Source organism: Lichenostomus cassidix, chromosome 19 (assembly GCF_008360975.1).
Source record: "Lichenostomus cassidix isolate B80296 chromosome 19, HeHo_3.0, whole genome shotgun sequence".
Classification (NCBI taxonomy): Eukaryota; Metazoa; Chordata; class Aves; order Passeriformes; family Meliphagidae; genus Lichenostomus; species Lichenostomus cassidix.
In genome coordinates this window covers 3943154-3964071 of record NC_139499.1, presented here as the reverse complement: position 1 = coordinate 3964071, position 20918 = coordinate 3943154, and the positions used below count along the sequence as shown (strand labels likewise).

At 48.6% G+C, this 20918-nt stretch overlaps 1 protein-coding gene across 5 annotated transcripts in view; it reads right to left on the bottom strand.

Moving 5' to 3' along the window:
• The window catches only part of CAMKK1 (calcium/calmodulin dependent protein kinase kinase 1), a 90329-nt gene that overhangs the window by 40030 nt on the left and 29381 nt on the right, over positions 1-20918 (bottom strand). For 4 of the 5 annotated variants that reach the window (XM_085078851.1, XM_085078852.1, XM_085078853.1 and 1 more), the window contains exons 2-4: positions 12161-12679; positions 3899-3946; positions 2153-2206 (exon numbers count right to left, since the gene is read on the bottom strand). In XM_085078851.1, the coding sequence (XP_084934977.1) occupies positions 2153-2206; positions 3899-3946; positions 12161-12601 (543 nt within the window). In that variant the 5' untranslated portion in view covers positions 12602-12679. Of the gene's footprint in view, positions 1-2152; positions 2207-3898; positions 3947-12160; positions 12680-15194; positions 15300-20918 lie in introns of those variants that run through there. The other variant, XM_085078854.1, reaches the window with a different exon arrangement.

Genomic DNA, 20918 nt, shown 5'->3' with positions numbered 1-20918 from the left:
TGCAGCTGGGGAAGGGGACAGCCCCCAGTGCCCCTGCCAGGAGGGGAACAAGGACAAGGGACACAGAGTTCAGCCTTCTGCAGCACTGCAGCCACCTGCAACCACAATCACACCCAGCAGGCACTGCCCTGCTCCCTTCTTTCCACACACCTCCCAGCATCACCCTCACAGCCCCAGGATCCCAGGTGGGATCCAGCTCAACCCCAAAAGGAGGATGGGGCAAAGCAAAGAGCACATCCCTGCAGTGCTGGCACTAAGGGGGTCTGTATGCCCTGCCAGGCTTCAGGTGAGGCTCAAACAGCCCCCAGGCATGGAGCTCCTTCTGGGCTGCAGCACCTTTAAAGTGTTTGTTTAGATTAGAAACCAAGATTAAGTGGGGATTAACTAACACACACCAGGCTAACCTGCACCCAGGCTTTCACTTTTGGTTTTGAATTGACCAGCTAAATATACATCCATGGAATTAATCTGCATCCAAACCAGGGACAGGAACATAGCAGGCAATGGTATCCCAAACCCAGCTCTCTCCTGCCGAGCTGTGACAGCTGCCCTGCCCGCCCAGCAGCTCAATAGGATTCCCTGAACACAAGGGCAGTGCCAAAATGTAAGGATTACAGTTTGCAAAGGAAAAATATTTTCAGCTGGAAACAAACATGATTTATGGATGCAATGAGTTCCCACTCTGTGCTACTGGCCCTGGCATGCCTGTGCTGGTGGGACAGATGGATCAGGGAAGCCAGGGCTGGCAACATCACAGTCTGCAGAGCAAACCATCCTGCTGCAGGGCATGGCAGGGAGGATTTGGAGGGCAGCAGAGAAAAGGAGCCATTGGAAACAGCTCCAGTGTGGCTGTGAGTCAGCTTGGAAAGGACAGGAGATGGAAAGAATTGTGGCTCCTTCCCTTGGCCAGCTCCAGGGCACCTTGTCCAGATTTTTGTCTCATCTCTTCCATCCTTCATTTCAAGGCATTCCTGTTGCAGTTTCATGTCCGCTGGAAGAGCAGAAAGGCTAAAGAATACCCACAGGCATACAATTCCTACCTGACCCTTTCAACCTCGGGCGTCACTTGGAAATCCAAGAGTCAGGGACAAAAAAGTAGCTGGGGAGCAGTAGGGAATGAGCATGCTTTACATTCCACAGCATATTCTTATTCCCCTTTGTCCCAAGGCCAGCAAGGACAGGGAGCAGCACATGAGACTGCCCAGGTGCTCTGATGGGCCCATTGTCACCCACATGAAGCCACTGCATGGCAGGAGCCACAGCCAGACTCCCTCACCAAATGCAGTGTGGAGCAGCAGCTCTGGCAGGGCTGTGTTGGGTTCAGGTTCAACAGCACTGCAACCACTCAGCTCTGCTCAGCAGATTCCTGCCCTGGGATCCATCAGAAACTGCTGGAAGCTCTTTCCAGAAGCCTCCAGGCACAGCCACATATAGCAAGGCAGTTTTCCTTCCTTCCAGCTCCTGCTCTCAGCCTGAGCTAAACAAGCCACAAGGCAAGGCAAGCCCAAGGACATGAGCACATTTGCAGGCAGATTTTGCAGGAATCCCAGCTGGGATGGTTGGGATTCACCAGCTTCTGAAAGGGAAGGCACAGAGCAGGAGCCTTCAGCATAAGCAGCCTCTTGGAATATGAAACTCTCTCTGGCTTCATTAAAACCCAAGATTTGCCTTCTGCCTTGCACCCTACACCTCATGCCCTGACAGTAAGGCCCCATTCAGTGCCTCCAGGTATCCTCCAAGGGAATAAGATGCAGGGAGCCCAGCACTGCCCAGCCAGACCACACTGTTCAGCATTTTTCTGAGAAACGCCCCCATTTCCTTACAAAACACGCCTGCTCGTTCCAGGCCAGGCTTCCAATGCACAGCAGGTGCTGAATACCACCACCCACATGCCTCTAATTTCAGGTGACCTGCTTCATAGCTAGAAAATGCCAAGGCAAATCAGCAACATGCTTCTGCAGCCTGCCTGTTACATAAGGCACCCACCCGGTCCCCTCCTGCACGCAGCAGCTCCGTGCCCAGCGGGAGCTTCAACTCCTTGCAAGCCACCCAAATCAGAAGTGCTCATGCTGAAAGCAACCAGGTAGAGAGCACCCAGCTCTCAGGGGGTGAGCAGCAGCAGCAAAGAGGAGCAGAGGAGAGACACACTTACATAATACTTGTCATCGTTCTCGTTGTAGGCCAGTTTCACAACACCGTAGGAACCCTAAAAATAAACAGGAATTGCACAGTGAGTTCAGCAGCTTCACCTCTTCTTGCTGCTCTAGGCTGGTAGACCACAGCTGGGAAAAAAACAACTCCAAGGCTCCAGGCCATGCTGACCTCTGGGCAGTGTGCAGGTGATGTGACCCTGCAGCAAGGTTGTGTTTTGGCAGTTCTGCTGGAGCCATGGGGCACTGGAGGATTATCAGAGTCTGGAGGAGTTGAGTGTTAGCCCATCACCTCTTGCCCTAAGCCAAAGCCACTGTGTCTGTCTGAACCCAAACATGGGCGGGGAGCAGAGAGAATAATTTTCAAGCAGATTTTTTTTGGGTGCAAATTTGGAAATTCTGCATGAACACCTTTCCTGCACAAGACCATTTTCAGCATAAGACCTCTCCACCTCTTGATAGCAAATGGACTTCAGTGATGAAGTGAGTGCTTTCCACATGTTGCCCAGGCAGATGCAGACCTGGATTGCTGCTGTATCCACAGCTCCAGGGACAGCCTGAAGCCAAGCTCCATCCAAACTGCTGTTTCTTCACAGTTCTATGTAAACACTCATTTTATGCAAGCGAGACATGACACCATGCCCAGGTAACATCCCTGACAGATGACTGTTGAATAAATGAGCGGGATGAACACTGGAGCCTTTAAAACATTTCTCTTGAATTCACTGAGAGTTGAAATAAGGTCCTGGTCTCAGAGGAAACAAACAAGCCATCTGGCTGATCCAGAAGCACAGCAAGTCCAGCAGACCCTCTACCAACCTTACAGCGCCCATCTGCTCTCTGTGACCCACAGGGAAGGAGGCAGAGACAAATCCACCTGAGAGAAGGTCTTAAATCCCTCCTTAAACCATACAAAAGTCCTAAGTGGGTCTGAAGCTGTGTGTGAATTTGGGAAAGCATCTGCTGTGCCAGCAGTGGTACCTCCAGCCTTATTCCCTGCCTGCCAGCAGCCAAATGCACAGCCCATGGCACAGATGGTGGGGGTGCCATCCCACAGCCTGGGGCCTCATGTTTTGGAGAGGAGTTTGGGCTAATGAAACTTCTGGTGAAGGTCTCTCTGCAGCTCAGAGTGCAGCTCCTCCGACTGCAGTGTTCCAACTGCAGAGGCAGACACAGCTTCCAGACAGCACCACTGCTTGTGGACCCATCTGCAACAGTGGCACACATCCAAATGTGCAGGCATCTGAGCTGCTCACCAGCCCAGACCTCTAAATAACTTTAGAGGAATCTCTTCTGCATAATTCTGCAGTGGATTAGAATTAAACAAGTATTTCACATGACATAAAAACTATAACTAGTCCTGATGGGGACCAAACATCTGCCCTGATCTTCTTGTTTTTTTGTTGTTGGGTTTCTTAAAAAATTTTCATTGTTGTGTTGTATTCATGCATCAAAGGTTCTTAGTGTTACATTTGGCAAGCAAACACCCTGGAAGGGAGCCAGATTAACCACCTTCTGAGGGAGGAAAAATAAATTTAGATTTCAAAGGAAGTAACTCCACCGTGACCTTGAACAAAATTTGCTCAAACTAATAAGGAAAAAAAAAACCCAAACAAAAAAGCCACCAAAACAAACACAATTTGCAGGGAGTCTTGGCCAGTGAGGTGCCTTGGGCTGGCACAGCCTTTGACCCCTACTCATGGTGTGTGCCACAGGCTGGTGTGACTAACATGAGCCTCAGTACGTACCTTGCCTATTTCGCTCTGCAGCTTGTACTGGTTTAACTGCACACAGTCCTGCAGATCAAAAGGAGAACATAATTAGAGTATTGGTAAAGGAAATGAGTGGGTTTGAATCAGGTTCAAGTAGCGGCAGAGTGCTAAATAATTAAAGACTTAATCTTACTTAAACTGGTGTATGTTACACTATAGGCACTGCTTTTTTTTTTCTTTTTCCCCAATAAATCACCCCAGAGCAGGTCTGATCTCTTGTGGCAAGGAATCCAGCACTGAAACCCCACAGGGTAGGGATGTGATAATGGGGTGCTGAGCTCTTCCACAGACCAGGAGCCACCAAGGGGGGAAAACAAGGAACAGAAGATCCATGCAGTCACCTGATGTTAAACCCACCCTTCCTTTAGCACTGTTCTGCCTAAAGGAAAACATTTCCCCAGCAGCAGCACTGTGAGGGTCCATGGGGGACAGCACAGCACACACCTTGCTGCAGAGCCAAGCTCCTGGCAAAGACTTGGAGAGCTCTTGCCAGGATCTCTGCAGTGCTGGCAGCAGTCAGAGTGGGCTGCAGTGGAGTTTGCCTCACTGAACACAGAGCACAGAACATTGCAGGGGAGGGAAGAGCCCCAGACTTGGTGGGGTGAGGAAAAAGAGGAGTTTCCAACCCCAGGACATGGTGTGGGCTGAGCCTTGAGGGGATGCACTTCCCCAGCCAGCATTTTTGAACATTTCTCCCCAAGACAGCCAAGCACTAAAGCAGGTTGGAAATTCACAGCCAGCCTCTGTACTTTTTTGGGAGCAAAGCTGATATAAAACATGCAGACAGGTAGATTAGCCTTCCCATAAACCTCAACACAGCCCTGCCATCTACAGAAAGCAGCACCACAATATAAGAGCAGTGGCAGATGCCTTCAGTCCATTTGTAAGAACAGGGGGTGTAAGAGTCCCTCCCACCAACAGCAACACTCCTCTGCCTCTCAGGACCCAGCACACATGTGGGAGATGATAATTTTTACTCTTCCCCATCACCAACCAGAAAACATCCCTAAAGTTCCTAACTCAAGAGATCATCACAATAAAGAGAAAAGAAATAGGGGACTGATGACTTTTAAAGCCCACAAGCAGAGGCTTGTCAGGAATACAAGGAATGGTTTAAATCTTGATCTTGTTGCCAGGGAAGGAAGTTTTTTCCACCTCCCTGACAGGGAAGAGCAGCCAACTGTGAGTAATGGGGCCATAGAAGTGTATTAACTCTGCTGCTAGAAAAGCATATATCTTTCCAAAGGTAAAAACCAATCCATCAGAACTAGGAGCACCAAGAGAGGAGAAAGCATGACCCAGTAAAAGTCCAGATGTAAGGCATGAGACCCCTAAAAGGACTGCCCTCCCCAAAGGAGGGACAGCATGCAGGAACCCAGAGTATGGACACGTGGAAGACAAATTCCCCTGCAAACACTGTGCCAGCAGATTCACTTCCCAGTGTGAGGCTGTGCTTTGCATCGCGGTGATTTTCACAAATTCAGCAGGAACTCTTTTCTGATGATGTCTCCTGTCCTGGTTTCCCTGTGCTCAGCTTTGCACCCCTCTCCTTGTCCCGTGAAAACTGGAGTGCTGCAGAGGGGGAAACACCCACCTGGGACAGGCAGGAAAAGTGACCATTCCTCCAGGAAAGCCTCCAACCACCTCACATCTCCTGCTCTTCAAACCAGCAAGCTTGCAATGAGCACATCTTGCTACCAGGCCTCCTCCCTGAGCTGGGATCACTTGCAGGAGTAGATACAGCCTTTCACACGTAGCCATCAGCTCTTTGCTCTGCACTCCATACCTTTTTTCAGCCAAGGTGGCATCTCTAAAGCACTAAGTGCTGCTGCTTCTTGCTCACACACTGCCAAGGAAGCCATGGTGGCATCTTTTTCCTCCTTCCAGAAGCAGCAGAGCCCTAGGTGTGGGATGCAATCCATCCATCCATCCATCCATACATCCTCAAAAAGCACAGTGCAACTGAGGAGGGACTGTGCCTTATCCCCATGTCTAAGCTACCAATTCCTTTGACTCTGACCATCACCTTACCACCATCCCTCTCACCCCTCGCCAGAAATTACCATTCTGGTCCCAAACCAAACTGATCACCTGAAGCATCTCCCTGGTGTTTCACTGCTGTTAGATGGAGCTTGTGACAGCAGAACCCCCATCTCTGGGGATTGTTTCTAGAAAGGGCTGGATAAACACTGGGATGGGAACACCTACAGAGGGTCCAAGGGACAGGCAATGACAGGATCCGCAGCACAGCCTCCCAGAGTTTACACTCACTGTCACCACATCCCTACCTGGTCACACCCCCATGGCTCTCCACTCAGGGAGTTCCCAGTGGGAAGCACCATCAGCTCAGCTTCTGCTGTGCTTCCAGCACTTGAGCTGAACACAGCAAATATCAAACCAGATTATAGGTGCTTTCTACTTTTTTTTCCCCTTGCTGAAAAGACCATAATCACAGCTGAAGCAACTCCTGCCACGTGTTGCTGCAGACTGGCAGGGTTGTTATTCTGTTATTTGGTCTCCTGCAGGAAGTGGGATAATTGTACTATTCCTTTATCAGAGAAAAACACCTATCTCTGGGCCAAGTGTTTCTTTAAGATAACATTGTATAATTCTCTTGATTTCATCACACCAGTGTATTTGCAACTGCTGATAAATACAAATAGAGCAAGAACCTTAATGAGATCCTTTAATGAAAAGCTGTCACCAAATTAGACTGAGCCAGTCCAAGTGCGCAATAATTGTTTTGCCTTAAAAAACAAGATGCCCCCTTTGTTAACATGTCCAACGTATTAGTCAAGAGAGGAAAGGGAGAATCAATGCCACAGAAGACAAAAATTGATCAACAATTATAAAGCACAGTGAGGTCCAGAGCTCAGGCCCAGTTCTAGAAATCCACTGTGGCCACCACTGGGTGAGAGAAACCCCAAGAAATTGAGAATTGAGTTTCTGTTGTCCCATAGGAGATGCATGGATGGGAAGGGAGAACCAGAGCTGATTTCCAAAATAAAACATTTCTGAAAACAATCAGACTGCCTACATACATATAATGGAGAATACATATATAATGGAGATATTTGCCCTCTAAATGAAGCCAAATTCCCCAATCTGAAAAGATTTTTCAGCAATTTAGATATACACTTCGAAGAGAGGCATGGAAGAAAAATGAGGAAACACTGGTTTAAACTCATCCTGCCTAGAAGGGGAAGTGAAGGCAGTTCTGAAAACAGGCAAAATGAAAATAAAAGCCATGAAATGAGTATTAAGGGAAGCAATGAATTTAAATTAGAAAGTTTTTCAGGGACAGAGAAGGACAGACAGGAAGTCCAGACCTCGTGGTGGTGAGAAAAATAAACAGATTTTTAAACAACATCCAAAAAGAAGTGCAAAAAAAGCCCAGCCCGGCTGCACTGCTCTGGCCATGGCTGGGCAGAGGGCTCAGCACTGGGGCTCACTCACCCAGGAACCCAGAGCTGATGCAGGAGCCTGGGCACCTGCTGGGTCTCTGGGTTTTCACTGGGAGAGTGGCCAAAAGGGGATTGGAACCTGTGAGACCAAGGCAGACCCTTTCCAGCCCTTCTTCAATTGCAGCTTTGAGCTTTCTCCTTCTCTCAAACCTTACCCTTAGACAAGTTGGAAATGAAACTTTATTTAAAGGTTACTTAATCAAAGGAAAAGAAATTAGCAATGCCTGTGGGGGAGTCTTCTTTGAAGAAGTGTTTTCCAAGTATCTTTAATCTTTTCAAGAGCTCTAGTTTGAGCACCGCAGCAAGACCAGAAGAAATCCACCTGGGGGACTCAAGGGGTTGGAAGGGGAAGCTTCAGCCTGTGCTGAGTAGGAGCTGAGTTCCTGCCTCTGCCCTGGTCCCACCTGAGATTATCTTTGTGAACAGCAAGAAATCACTTTATGAAGAAAACCACACAGCTCCCAGGCCCTGGAGGAGTGTGAGTCCTGGATCAGCCCAACACCAAGGTTCTGCCTCTCAGCTCTTGACACCAATTGCTTCAAACCAGTTGGCCAAACAAGCAGGGGGTTATGATAAAGATGAGGAAAGCCAAGGAAAGAAAGGACAAGGAAATGATTTATTTTCCATGCCTCTGGAGCAAGCCATGGACATCCAGCATAGGAAAATTCCCTTTGTCAGCTTGTTCTCCTCCCTGCATCTCCTGAGGAGAGAGAAGGCACTGGTGTGACTCATCCTCTCCACTCCTGCTGAACACACACTGCTCCAGCTGATCACAACTGCAGGGACAGCCAGGCAGGGGGAACTGGAACAGCCTCCTACTGATCCCAGAGGGAGGAGAGAACATGTGGACACCAGGGCAAGGGGAACCAGGATGACAGGGAGAGGGGGGATGCAGGAAGAGAAAGGGAACATGTGAAAGGGAAAGAAAATTCAACTAGAAGAGATTGTATAAAGCAATTAACTGTGCTGGCAGGTCTGGGGAGAAAGCCTGGAAAAAAACATCCTTTATTTTTCTCCCAGCCACTCTGCAGGTAAGACTTTTCTTGGCTACCTAAAAAGATTGGTTTAAGACAGCAGAATTAAAAAAAAAAAAAACCAAACCAACAAACCAGAGCCACCAGCACTGCATTTTCAAATGCTGCTTTCCAACAATCATCACCTCTCCCCTTTCATAGATCCAAGACCTGCTGTTCTAGATGGGACAAGCTCTGTCAGACACAGTTTCAAGATGCCCATGTAGAAACATCTTCAGAGAGTATTTTCCTGGTACATACAAACACCAGGGCATCATCTGGGCAGCAAAGCAGAAGCTGCTTTTAGCAGCCTCAGGAAAATCCTCCCATCTTGCCTTGCTGCCAGCACAGAGCAGGAGCTGGGAATGTCACATCAACAGAGGCAAAGTGGGCCAGCAACCTAAACTCTGGGGCCTGTGCCTCAGCTCTGCAGCTTTATGCACCCTTAATAGCTTCAGCTTAATCACTTCTGTGCCACAGCTAAAGGCAAAGCCATTCCCTTGTCAGAGCGAAGCACTGACAGGCAGCAAGGCAGCAGAAATCCCACCAGGCACTCCTGCCAAGGAAGGCAGCACTGAGAGAACCTTCCAGGCCATAGCCCATGAATAATCTAAGAAAGGAGGGGAGACTTTTTAAATTACAGATCAATTTTTGATAGAGAAATGACAGATCAGGTTAATTAAGAACACAGCAATGCTGTCAGGAGAGCAGAACATGTTACTTCTTTTGCAGAGTTAAAACTGCAGATCCAGACTTGTCAGCAGTGGCTGCAAGACACCAGCAGCTGCCAACCCTTTGTCCAAGGGCAGTTGGCTAATTGGTGTCTCTGGGAATAGTCTTTGTGCAAGACAACAAGCCCCAGCCCTGCTGCAGCCCTGCCAGCCCAGAAGCCACTGCCAGCCTAAATAACAATCCCAAAAGCCCTGCTTGGAAGGCAGGTGTCTGTGGAATCAGACAGGACAGCCCCAATTCAATGCCTGCTGCTGGCACAGGATAAATCCTCCCTCAGCCTCACAGGAAGCCTTCAGCTTTTGGCCCTCTTGATCCCTGAACAGAAGTTTTCCTCCCAGCCTGTGCACAAGTATTAAACCAGCATTAAAAAGCTCAAGAGTGTCTAAGAGAGCACAACGTTCTTCCATAACTCATCAGTGAGCAGCAGAGCATTCAGCTCTGCCGTATTCCCACACTCTGTCTCTGCATAGCACATCTCTCCATTATTCCTCCAGATCAGCCCAGGATACAGCATCACTGACAGCCAGGCACTGAGCTGCCATCCTGCTGGAGAGGGAAGCAGACTCAGTCTGAGATGGCTATCGGCACAACAGGAAATTGTGACATGCAGCTGTGCCATCCATCCCTGCTCCTGACAGACAGTGTCTGCACATGGTTACTGATAAATCCTGAATGCTCCTCAGCTTCATCTCCAGCTTTGCACACACAGTGACTGACCAGGCAGTGACCAAGAGCTGGAGCAATGGATGTCCTGCTGCTGAAAGGCACTGACTGAGGATGCCAGAAACCCAATGCAAGGGGAAAGAACCAACTCCAAAATGGCTTTAAGCGGATGAGAGGCACTGACTGGAATATGAATGTGCAGCTTTCCTAGAACAAGGTGTGCCACAGAGCCATTTGCAGGCAGGTCAGGGCAATGCTGTGACTGGTGAGCTGGATCTTGTCAGTGACCCATCAGCTTTGCTGCTCACTGAGAGTCTGTAAATCAGAGTGACCAACAGACACCCACCAACAGCTGCTGCCAAGTGCACCACGACTGTATTTGTCACCACAGGCTGATTTTATCTCCAGAATTTATCCCCAAAAGCCTCAACATGGAGACCCTGTCAACTGTTAGAATCCCTGACAGAGAACAAAAGACCTGCTCTCCGTTTCTTTCAGAGTTTCCTGCTGTCTCTCTGAGCTTGGATGTGGACTGGCAGTGCCTCTCATAGCCACCAACACCACAACCCTTTAACAGCAACTTGGCAGAAGCAGTGGTGACACTGCAGGCTGGAGCTGGGCTGTGTGCAGGCTGCACTCTCATCTCACTGTCACACACCTGACACACACTACTTGTGATTCAGTGCCCAGCCTCAAATTCTACTCTGTATCCAAGCATACATCTTCCTAATCCTTTTGTTGCTCCTTACAGGATACAGATCCTGTCCTGATAAGTTGGGAAGGAGCAGCACAGCTCCTGAGAGCACCTCTGTGAGGGCAAACATCCACCTCAGAATGTTCCCAGCTCACCTAGGCTTCCTTCCCACTCGTACCACAGCCATTCTCCATTAATATGAATGATGGTTTCCAATGAGCACAGCTCTGCTGAGCAGCTGGGCTGCATCACAGCAGTGCTCTCAGTGATATCAAAGTGACCAGGAAAAAGGCAGCACTGTGTAAAGAGCTGCTGCAGGAGCAGGAACACAGCTCCACATCTGCATTTCAAACTAAGCATTTCCCACCCCCAGGCAGTAACCCTTGCTCCCCAGGATGCAGATGCTGTGGAAAAGGACAGAGGATTTTGAATTTGCTTGCGAATGGGAATGTGCCAGTCACACTTGACTGCAGTTACGTTGAAAGATTTCAGAAAAGCCTCACTCCTGGCACAGTCACAGCACTGCAGGATGGGAGAGCTGGCACTCAAGTCACGTCCCACTTCCAAGAACTGGCTTCTTTCCCTCCCTGCCTCCCTTATTAAAGCATATGGCTGCTGTCAAAGAAGCTGCAGTCTCCGCAGTGCACCTTCTGCACGTATCCTCTTATCAGCTGGGGATGCACCACCCATCCCACAGCTGATGTGACTGGCATGACTCCCCAGAGGACAGTGGCTGATTTGGTTGTGCACAGCACCATCCTCTCAGATGTGCAAGAGGAAAACACCCACTACTCAAAAGGGAAACACCAAGCCACACAGATGTGAAGCTCCAGGTCTCTTGGACCCACAATGGCAAAAGTCTGAGCTCCAGTGATTTGGGTCCCTGCATTGCTGCAGGCATCTAGGTCATGACACTGGGCAGTTTGGTCTGAACAGCACCTCTGCTCACTGTCCTCCCAACTGCAGCACATCCAGCACTGGGAATTGCAACCATCACCCACTTCCATCAAGACACTCAACCACTGACAGTGTGTCACAGCTGCAGGGCAGGTCTGGGACCAGGAGAGCAGCTGCAGAACAACCATAGCCACCCAGACACCCCTCTGAAGGAGAGGAGGGTCATGGCCCTCTGTTACCACTGCTGTTACAAATGCTTTAAAGACAAAGGAAAACCCTGACAGGAGGCAGCACATTTAAGCTCTTTATAAAATTAAATCAAGCCTTCAATTATGGCAAAACACAATAGCAGATACATAATCTCCAGAAGTTTAAATCCATAAAATACCATCAGCAAAGCTGCTGTGACTGGTGTATTCCTGAAGGGCACATACAGCAGGGACACGAGAGCAAAGTCATTTGGCCACAGCCCTTTTTCTGAGCAACCTGAAAGACCTTCTGCCTGCTACCATGACACAGGGATTATGGTCCTTTAACAAGACTGTCCCAGACAGGTGAGGCCTAAAATATCAGGGCTACACCCAGCAGAGCTCTGGGGGATGGTGCCATTCCAAGCTAATATCATCCCTGGTTCCAGGGAATTTCCCCCTCCCCCTTAGAAATAACAGTGCTTCCACATCTACTGCTCCAGAAGACTGAAGGCTCCCATTACCATCTGAGAAAGACTTACCTTACCTCACCTCAACACCTCAGCTGTAGGGGAGAACATGCCTACCTCAGAGTCTGATATGGAGACCCGATTGGACTCTATTGTTGGTCTCCTCATTATCCGTGGCGATGGCCCTGTGGCATAAGGACCACAACCTGGAGTGTTGCTAGAAGCCAAATAACCTCCTGATGATCTTTCCTGAAGGGACAACTTCCTACTTGATAGACCAGGTCTAGTTTGAGGTCTCTTGGGTACATGCCTCAAGTGAGCATCTTCTGACTGTTGGGAAGGCAGAAATTCATTGATTCCCACATCACTGCTGACTCCATTTCTTTGGATGTCCTTTATGTTATCAGAAAAGACTGTGTCGTTTTCTTCAGGGTTGTCTTCACCATTTTGGTCACTTCTGTCTGGGACAACAGATACATCTATGGCTGCCACCCTCTCCACCAGTTCAGTCTGTGTGTCCATGCCTTCATCCATGACATTTGCTGGAGAGTCCCCCATGGCTGTGTGCAGCTCGTTTGGTCTCAGATGGCCACGCAGAGAGCAGCAATGTTAGTGCTCAAAGGCTCCATGAAATGCCTGAAAGGAATCACAAACAGAGGTAAACTGAATAACAATGTTCACGCAACACAAACATAACCAGAACACCCATTTCTGGCTTCTTCCAGCATGCAAGAAAGTGAAGGCAAAACACTGGCAGGCTGTAAACAAGGTACAAACACTCAGACTGAAAGGCAAACCCAGGCATTGAGCTAGATAGGAAAGAGATAAAGATGAGATTTTATCTCATGTGTAACAAGTGACACAACTGAAGAGAACTTCTCCTTCTGTAGCCAGACCTACAGCCAACCAGAGCTTACAATACTGGGAGAAGCTCCCCAACAGCTGAGGGCCAAGGGTCAAACTTTCAACCTCTTGAATTCTTATTTATAGAACACAAGAGCTTCTGGTGTGTACTCAAACCCAATGGGCACAACAACAACTCCACAGCCATTTAGGGAACCCCAGTAGTCTCTCTGCTGCCCTGTAGGACCTCAGAGAGTGTCACAGAATGGCCAAGCCTGGTGACTTCCACACTGCCATTTGCAATATAGTCAGTAAAAGCAGAATTTAAAAGCAAATCCGGTTCCAGGGTCACCCCTGGCCTCACACAGTTGCAGTCAGTGTGCAAACACATGTTAATCTTGCTGCTCACTGTGTATAAAAGCTATAGTGAGTTGCAAATCAACAATGCTTAATGATTACAGCGTGTGGGAATCAGCTTTTCCTTGGGAAAAGAACTACAGAACACAAAAGTGCAATACAAAGCTAAAACTGCTGCATAAAATCGCTGTTTCCTGGATGCTAATTTCAGTCTCAATTTAAAACAGATTTCAGTCTTCCCAGCACAGTGCAGAGCAGGAAATGATCCTCTGCAGCACATGGCTGTCAACACTTAATCACCTCTGAAGATGCAGGACTGCATCATTTCATCCCTCTGCTCAGCTTCTGGGGACAGTGGGGGAGAATTTGGCTTTTCTCACAGCATCCTGGCCAGCATCCAGTGAATTCCAGAGTAGGCCTAACCCTGAAATATTGCAACCTTTGGTGCTCTGCATGCAAAGCAGGTTTTGCATAAAACCCCTGCAAGTCAGGTGACACTTGCATCTACATTTCATTTACATGAGGACAGGGTGGGGATGAGCAAGTCCAAAGAGCTCCATCCAGGATCAGCCTGGGAACACACACAACCCTTGTCAAGGAACACAGGTTGAGCTGGGCTCAAAGCTGCCCAGCAATGCTCAGTTAAACACACTGCAGAGAACTCTGCTGCACAGAAACCTCCTGAGTCCCCCACAGCAGCCAAGCTCAAGCAACCTTTTACATCAATGAGAAAACTAGATTAAGATCTTGACTGGAGGCTTCACCCTAGGTCATGTGCCCATCATAGGGATACATGCTGGGCACTCAGTGTCACAGAAAGGGAATATCCAAATCTAGATATTCCTCTTCACAGCCCACTGTTCACCTCCTTTCCCCCTCCTGTCTTTTCTGCAGGCTTGTTTCAAACAAATTGACAGAAGTGTCACTCATTCGAAACAATAATGAAATGGTGAGATCAGCTTTAAAAGCTTCTATTAAAGCTATATTTAAACACTTCAATCCCAAAGCACGAGATCCTTTTGGAGCCAGGGTGCAGGCACTGGGGGTGGCTCTCAGCAGCAAGGGAAGAGGTGTGGGGCTCAGTCCACACTGCACATGGTCCCATAAACCCAGGGTGCAAAGCAGCCTGAGCCTCCCCTCTGCCAGACCTCCCTGCTCTCCCAAACCCCCAAACCCAGGCTGCAAGCTGGCAAGCCAGCAATGATCCTTCAAAACTGATTTGGAGGAAGCAGGCCGAAGACTTGCTATCTGCAAAATGCTTTTGTGAAGTTTGGAAAGCTTCTGAGCTAAACGAGGAGCATTAGATCAGGGCACTGCAAGCCTGCAGCCACCCCACTCCCTCTGCAGAGGCTTTCCCTGTACTCCAGAGCCTGTGGAGCAGCACATTTCCCAATGACACTTATGGGATGCCTGCACACTTGGGAAAGGTCATCTCCTTGGCTCCAGGGAAGCACAAGCCAGCTCCAGCCCTGCCTGCAGGTCAGGGCTTCCCAGGGCTGCTCTGCACAGTCGGGAAAGCACCAGCCACATCCCTGCTGTCAGCAGCCTCTGCCAGGGCTGGGCTGCAGCTCTCCTGGAAGGCTGGTACATCATGGAAATAATTCTAAATGAAGGGAAGGAGGGAGCAAAAATGCTTCCACCATTTAACCCAGCTTGCACAAGGGATAGGAGGAGACCTCTGAGGCCATCCTGTGCTAAAAGCTGCTTCTTCTGCCTACGGAGAAACAAACCCAAGGTCTTTCTTTGTAGCAGCTTTAGCTCCTGGACAGTCACAGCTCGACTCACTCCTAGGCAGCATCGAGATGAAAATGAACCTGCAGCTGAAGCCTGCAGCTCCTCCACCTTATTCCCTCTCCTGCTATGAGGTTTTCCCCATATGTGGGAGCAAGGGGAAGGAACAATCTGCCTGTGTTGCTGTGTGGCTGGGTGTGAAAGCCCACAAACCACCCACCTGGACTGAACATTTGTGAGACTTGTGCTGCTCAACCAGGAGGTCAGAAAGGCCAGGAGCACTGGGAAGAGCAGCCCAGCAAACAGCGATGCTCATGTCAGTCACCTGAGCAGCTCCTCATCACCCACACCAGGCACCTGGGGTGTCTCCCCCTGAAAAGCTGAAGCAAACTTGCTCAGTTCTAACCCACAGAACAGCCTGGAAAATAAATCTTCAGCTAATTGGCAACGGAAATAGATAAACTGAAGATAAACCCCATAAATCAGTTAATCTGATCAAAACAAACAGACCCATCCAGCGTTGAAACAAATAATACAGCGCTGCTAAAAGCAGGCTAAAAAATCCAGCAAGACTTTAAAGAAAGTAATAGTTCATCTGTAGAGCTGAGGTTCTGCTATTTTGAAGGATTCCTTTTCACTGATAAATCCTCCAAAACTGTAGTGGAAAACAAAGATTTCTGAGAAAACAAATCAGTTATGCGCAGCCCAGTCTCATTGTGCATAAACTCAGTATAAAAGGCAACTATTAATTTCTGCAAGGCTATATCAATGGTGGATTTGCAGGTTTTCAGGCAGTGGCACAACCACGCCTTGCTGTGATGGGAAATCCCAGCAAAACAGAAATTCCACCACCACCATCTCCCAGCTCCTGCCCAGCTTTGCTGTCCCTGCTGATCCCCCATGACACTGAACACCTGCTATAGAGCAGAGGATTATGCTGCAGACAAGAACCAAAGCTGCAAACAAGCTTATATGAGCAAAATTAATTTACTTACAGATATCTTATTTACCATTTTTCCCTGTAGCAATTCCTCAGCTGCAGGCAGACTGCCACTTCAACTGTAGTTTTCACAATATATTTATCAAATGGCTGCACATGTTTCCCAGACTGGCACTGAGAAGAGCATGGTACAAAAAAATCCTTTTGAAAGGAATATGATCCTGGAGAAAATCTCTCTGTATTTTATGTGGGAGTGCGAGATGAGCAGATGCAAATAGTTTCGCTGCTCAATAAAGTATTCTAAAGCATTGTTTGAAAAATAAAAAATTGTAAATCTATTTTACTGCCTGGTCCATCCTCTTGGCTAACTAGAGACATTCCTATCAGAAAGGATGGGGAGGTTAAAAGGCCCTGGGCCTCAGCAAACCCAGCTTCATTTCCCATTTTGCTACAGGCTGTAGAAAAGTGACTTTATGGCTTTGTTTGTTGCAGTTTCAGGCTAAGAGGAGTGATGCTGCTTCTCCTTTGTGTCCCTGAGAACACACCTGCCCTGTGCTGAGGCACCAAGGGCCATTGCAGTAAAACAGTCACAGTGAATAATAACTGTAATGAGCACTTGCACGGAAACTGTTCAGGCAGAGATTCTGCTGCTGCTCATTCAGAGGCTTCAAATGCTCCTGGCTGGCATCTCCCACGGGGACCAGCAGGGATGTCACACTGAGACCCTGCCTGCAGGCACATCTATTAAGTGTCTCTTGACCCCACAAGACCCACAGGGACTGTCACAGAGAGAGGTCCCAAAGATCACAGCAGCTTTACTCTGTGCTTTACCACACACCAGCAAGGTCAGCAATCAGACCAGGTTTTCCAGGCAGTGCAATGATCCATGTACCAGGACAGGATGCGTGCAGAGGGGATGTCATCCATCAGCAGCATCCATCAGCTCAGGTGAGACCTCCCCCAGGGACTCCCTCCTGCCTACGGCACAGCTGGCAGCACATCAGCCCTGCCTTGTGTTTCCTTCAGACACTGCCCCCAGCAGCATGGCCACGGTGAAGAATCTGCTCTGACTGCTGTCAACAGCAGTAGAAACTCTCTTTAAGGAGAGAAGCAGCACATCCTGGGCTGGGCTGCCAAGTACTGGACAGCTCCTCGAATGACATTTTAGAAACATCAGGTCAGCAAGTCCGTTCCAGAGCCAAAGCTGTCTCCCCACACCAAGCAATACAGACTAGGAGTGTTCCCATCCTGGAGTGTCTCCTGTGCTCCCTGTTGTGCAGTTGGGTCTGCAGGACTTCCCCAAGCACTGCTACCCTGACTTGAGGGAGGTAATTCCACACCCCCTGCCCTGAGGGTGAGATTGCCTCCTGCCCATCTCCACTCACACTGCTGCTTCCAGGAATCAGGCCTTGGAGAAGCAAATGAGCTTCTTGGCATCTCTGAGAACCACTTTCAGCCATCACTGGCCAAAAGGCAGCCCAAACCAAGAGACAAGAAGTTGCAGCTCTGTGAAGCTGGAAAGAAGCAAATCCATGCAGTCCTTGCAGAGATAATCAAGGCAGGTCTGCACCAGACTGCCCATTTGGACTGTGTCCTCCCTGGGAAGGGGCAGTAATCACTTTAGGATTTCTGACTAGAAGCAGAAGACATTAAAACAAATGGTAAGAATATCCTGTTGGTGCTTTTTGCACACACTCCACACATTTGCTTTGTCCTGGGGCTCACAAGGCTCTTGTTTCAGGGCACAGACAAGCACATCTTGCTGAGAAATCACTCAATCCTGCTGCAATGATCCAGTCCCTCTTCTCTCCACAGCTCCTGGCAGTGGGCCTGGCTGTTGTGCCCCAGCTGAAAATCAGATCTAAAGCGAGGTGCTTTGATGACTTGTGTGCAGCTCCTCGCTCAGTTTAAACAGGAGCCACGGGACAACAAAGAACAGCAGCTTTTGCAATTCAAGCACTGCGTGAGAAATTTGGCAAGCAAGTTCAGCCCCCTGCTCCTGCAAGACTTCTTAAATGACAACAAACATCTCCAGACCATGGTCTAGAAAACTAAGCATTCTGCCTCCTCCTTAGTCCTTTTGAAGGCAGGGTGCTTTCCAAGGGGATTTTGGGATCAGTTCAGCCCGAGATACAGACAACAAGCACCCCAAGGTGCACAACTCTGTGCTAGTCCTGCTCTCCCTCTCTTCCCCCGAGAGACCCCATCTGAAGGCAGAATCTGGGGTTTGGATCCGATGAAGAACTGATGCTTTCATGACCCTGGGTGCAAACTATTGATGCACACGTGAGACACTGACAGGCTGAGCTCAGCAGTGATCTCCTGATATTATCATGTAAAAAACAGAAGTAGCACACCATGAAGGCCATGTGAGCACTTTGAAGAGCAATTAACAGCATATTTAAAATATGTTTTGAAACTAGCCAGGATACTGAACTAAGATCTCCAGTCTACCAACCTATAATTCAAGAGATAACAACCACCTTGCCCACAGTCCCGAGCCCAGAAAGTTTTACAAAAGATTTCCCAACTGCATTATATTTCATCCCTCCATGTTCTAATTATATGGTTAAATACATTTGCATAATCAGATGCAATTACACTAATTGCATATATAAGCAATAATCAACCAAAAATTACTCTGAAGAAAAAAGTTTCTACTTAAGGAAATTCCTGTAACAAGGAAACACTGAGGAATGCCAAGTCTATACAAGCAAGAGTGATATTACCATTAAACACTCCAGAAAATGCAGGTGAAACAGGAGCCCTGCCAGAGCATTATCTGACTGAGTGCAGCTCTGTTGGCACATTTTAACCATGTCTTTGGTGAGGGCAACACCAAAGAACTGAAGAGGAGTTGTACTCCTTTGTACTCAAGCCTTGGCTGCAAATGACTTTGGTAAGACAGGTTTGGCTGCTGTGTTTAATTGTGTTTTATAGTGAAGGTTCAGCAAGACTTGTGGGCATCAGATCCTGCTGCTGGACTATATTCACTTCTGCTTTAATCTTTTAAAGCTGTTTATCAGTGTATGAGCATCAGAGCTGCTTTTATTTTGCAAATTACAGCTGGGAAAGCACGAGGAACAGGCAATGAGAGGCACTCAGCCCACATATCCCACAGCTTTTGCTTTCAGTGATGCCAAGTGCTGTGACTCACCATCTCTGCAACAGCCCAAAGTGACCACACACCAGCACGTCCCAGCACCCAGCTCCTCACTGACTCTGCAGACAACCTGAGCTCAGATTATAACAAATCCCATTTGCCCTTGTGACAAGGAACACAAAAGCCCTGTGGGGGAAGGACCCTGAGCACTGTGCCAGCCTGATCCCAGCTCCTGGCACTGTGGCAGTGAGGGATGGGAGGATGTAGGAGGTTGGTGTGGGCAGAGCACCCAAGGCAGTCATGCTGTGTGACCACCAGCCTTAGTGAGTGCTTTGCCTCACTTCCAAATGACCCTAGAGGAAGCAATGTGAGAGATTTTGGCATGTTAATATGCACACACAGCCTGGACAACATTGGAACCACACTCAGGTGTCAGAGGAGAACAAAAACCCATTTCCAAAGCCGCTCTCAGCTGACACCAGCTCAGACCTCGGAGGCTGCCCATCAAGAGTGCAGGAAACACCCCAGACACAACCTGCACGCTGCACAGGGAAAGCTGATCCCCATAAATCCAATGGAAAAGCAGCCTCCCAACCAGCACCTGTAAGAGCATTTGGTGCTACAGCTTGAGGTGAGCATGGACAGCATCAGCTCACACAGAGAGGTCCTGTGTAGGGTCAGTGCAGAACCTGTGCCTTGGCTCAGAACCCAGGCTCCTGGGGCTGAACATGAGCAGAGAAGAGGAGGAGGAGGAAGAGGAGGAAGAAGTGTCGTGGTTTGCTGTCACTTGCTGGGCTGAGAGGCAGCGTGATTCCCAGGAGAGGAGGCAGCCATGGCAGGGAGCACAGCTTGCTGGAGGTGGATTTAAACAGTCAGTGAGGGGGTGCTTCAAAAAAATAACAGAGAATGTCAGATTATATGAAAGTTGAAAGGCTGAGATTACTTGTAAAATACTAACAAGTAAGGAAGTAGCCAGACTCCATTGATTAATGAGCAAAAGAACTGCCTCAGAATCAGGGAGGGTTTAATATTTAGGGCCTTCATTGCAGTAATATCTGTACCATGGTAAGGTAAATGGCAGGTTAAAGAAAAAGGTTTTCAGTTGTTCTAAGAGGAAGGGATTGGTGTCAGATGAGCCATCTTCTGCTGGAACCTCAAAATTGCCATAATGAACCTCAAAATTGCCATAGAAGATGATACAGACATGTGTATCACTGTTTGTTGTAATAAACACATTGAAAATAAATCAAGAGGACCTGAACAGCCTCTCAGTCTGCAAGGGCAAAGTCTAATATGCCACAGTGGCCAAACACCCCCTGATCCCATGGCAGCAGAACTGAACACTCATGGCAATCCTGTCTCTAAACCTGTGCAGTTACCCAGTGCCTGGACTGTGGCACAGCAGGGCCAGGACACCATGGAAAGCACCTCTGTGGCATGGAGAGAAAGGAAAGGGAATATAAGAGAAACAGAACTGAAAACAGAACTCGCAGCAATGAGCTCATGCACAGATTTGTGTGAACAGCCCCAGCACAAGACACCTGCCCTCTGGTTTTAGTGTTAAGGTCTGGTTTTTAAGCCTGGTAAGTCCAGCCTGCACCGAAGGCTCTGGAGCAGCAGGGAGCCTGTCAGCCAGGCAAGCCAGCTCTCACACACACCAATCTGTCACCCTGAGGAACAGAAACCAAGTGCACACAACAGCTGATCTTGTGGGACTCCATCCTGCTTCCACAGCAGAGCCCATGAGATACACCAGTAATTAAATAAATTAAGGAGGAGGAAAGAAGCCACCTGGAATTGTGCAGACAGGCTGCTGCTTCAGCAGCAGTGTCTCTGCCCAAGCTGCACGTTGACACCCAGACACTTCCAGGACATCTCTTTCCTCCTCCCCATTTTATTCG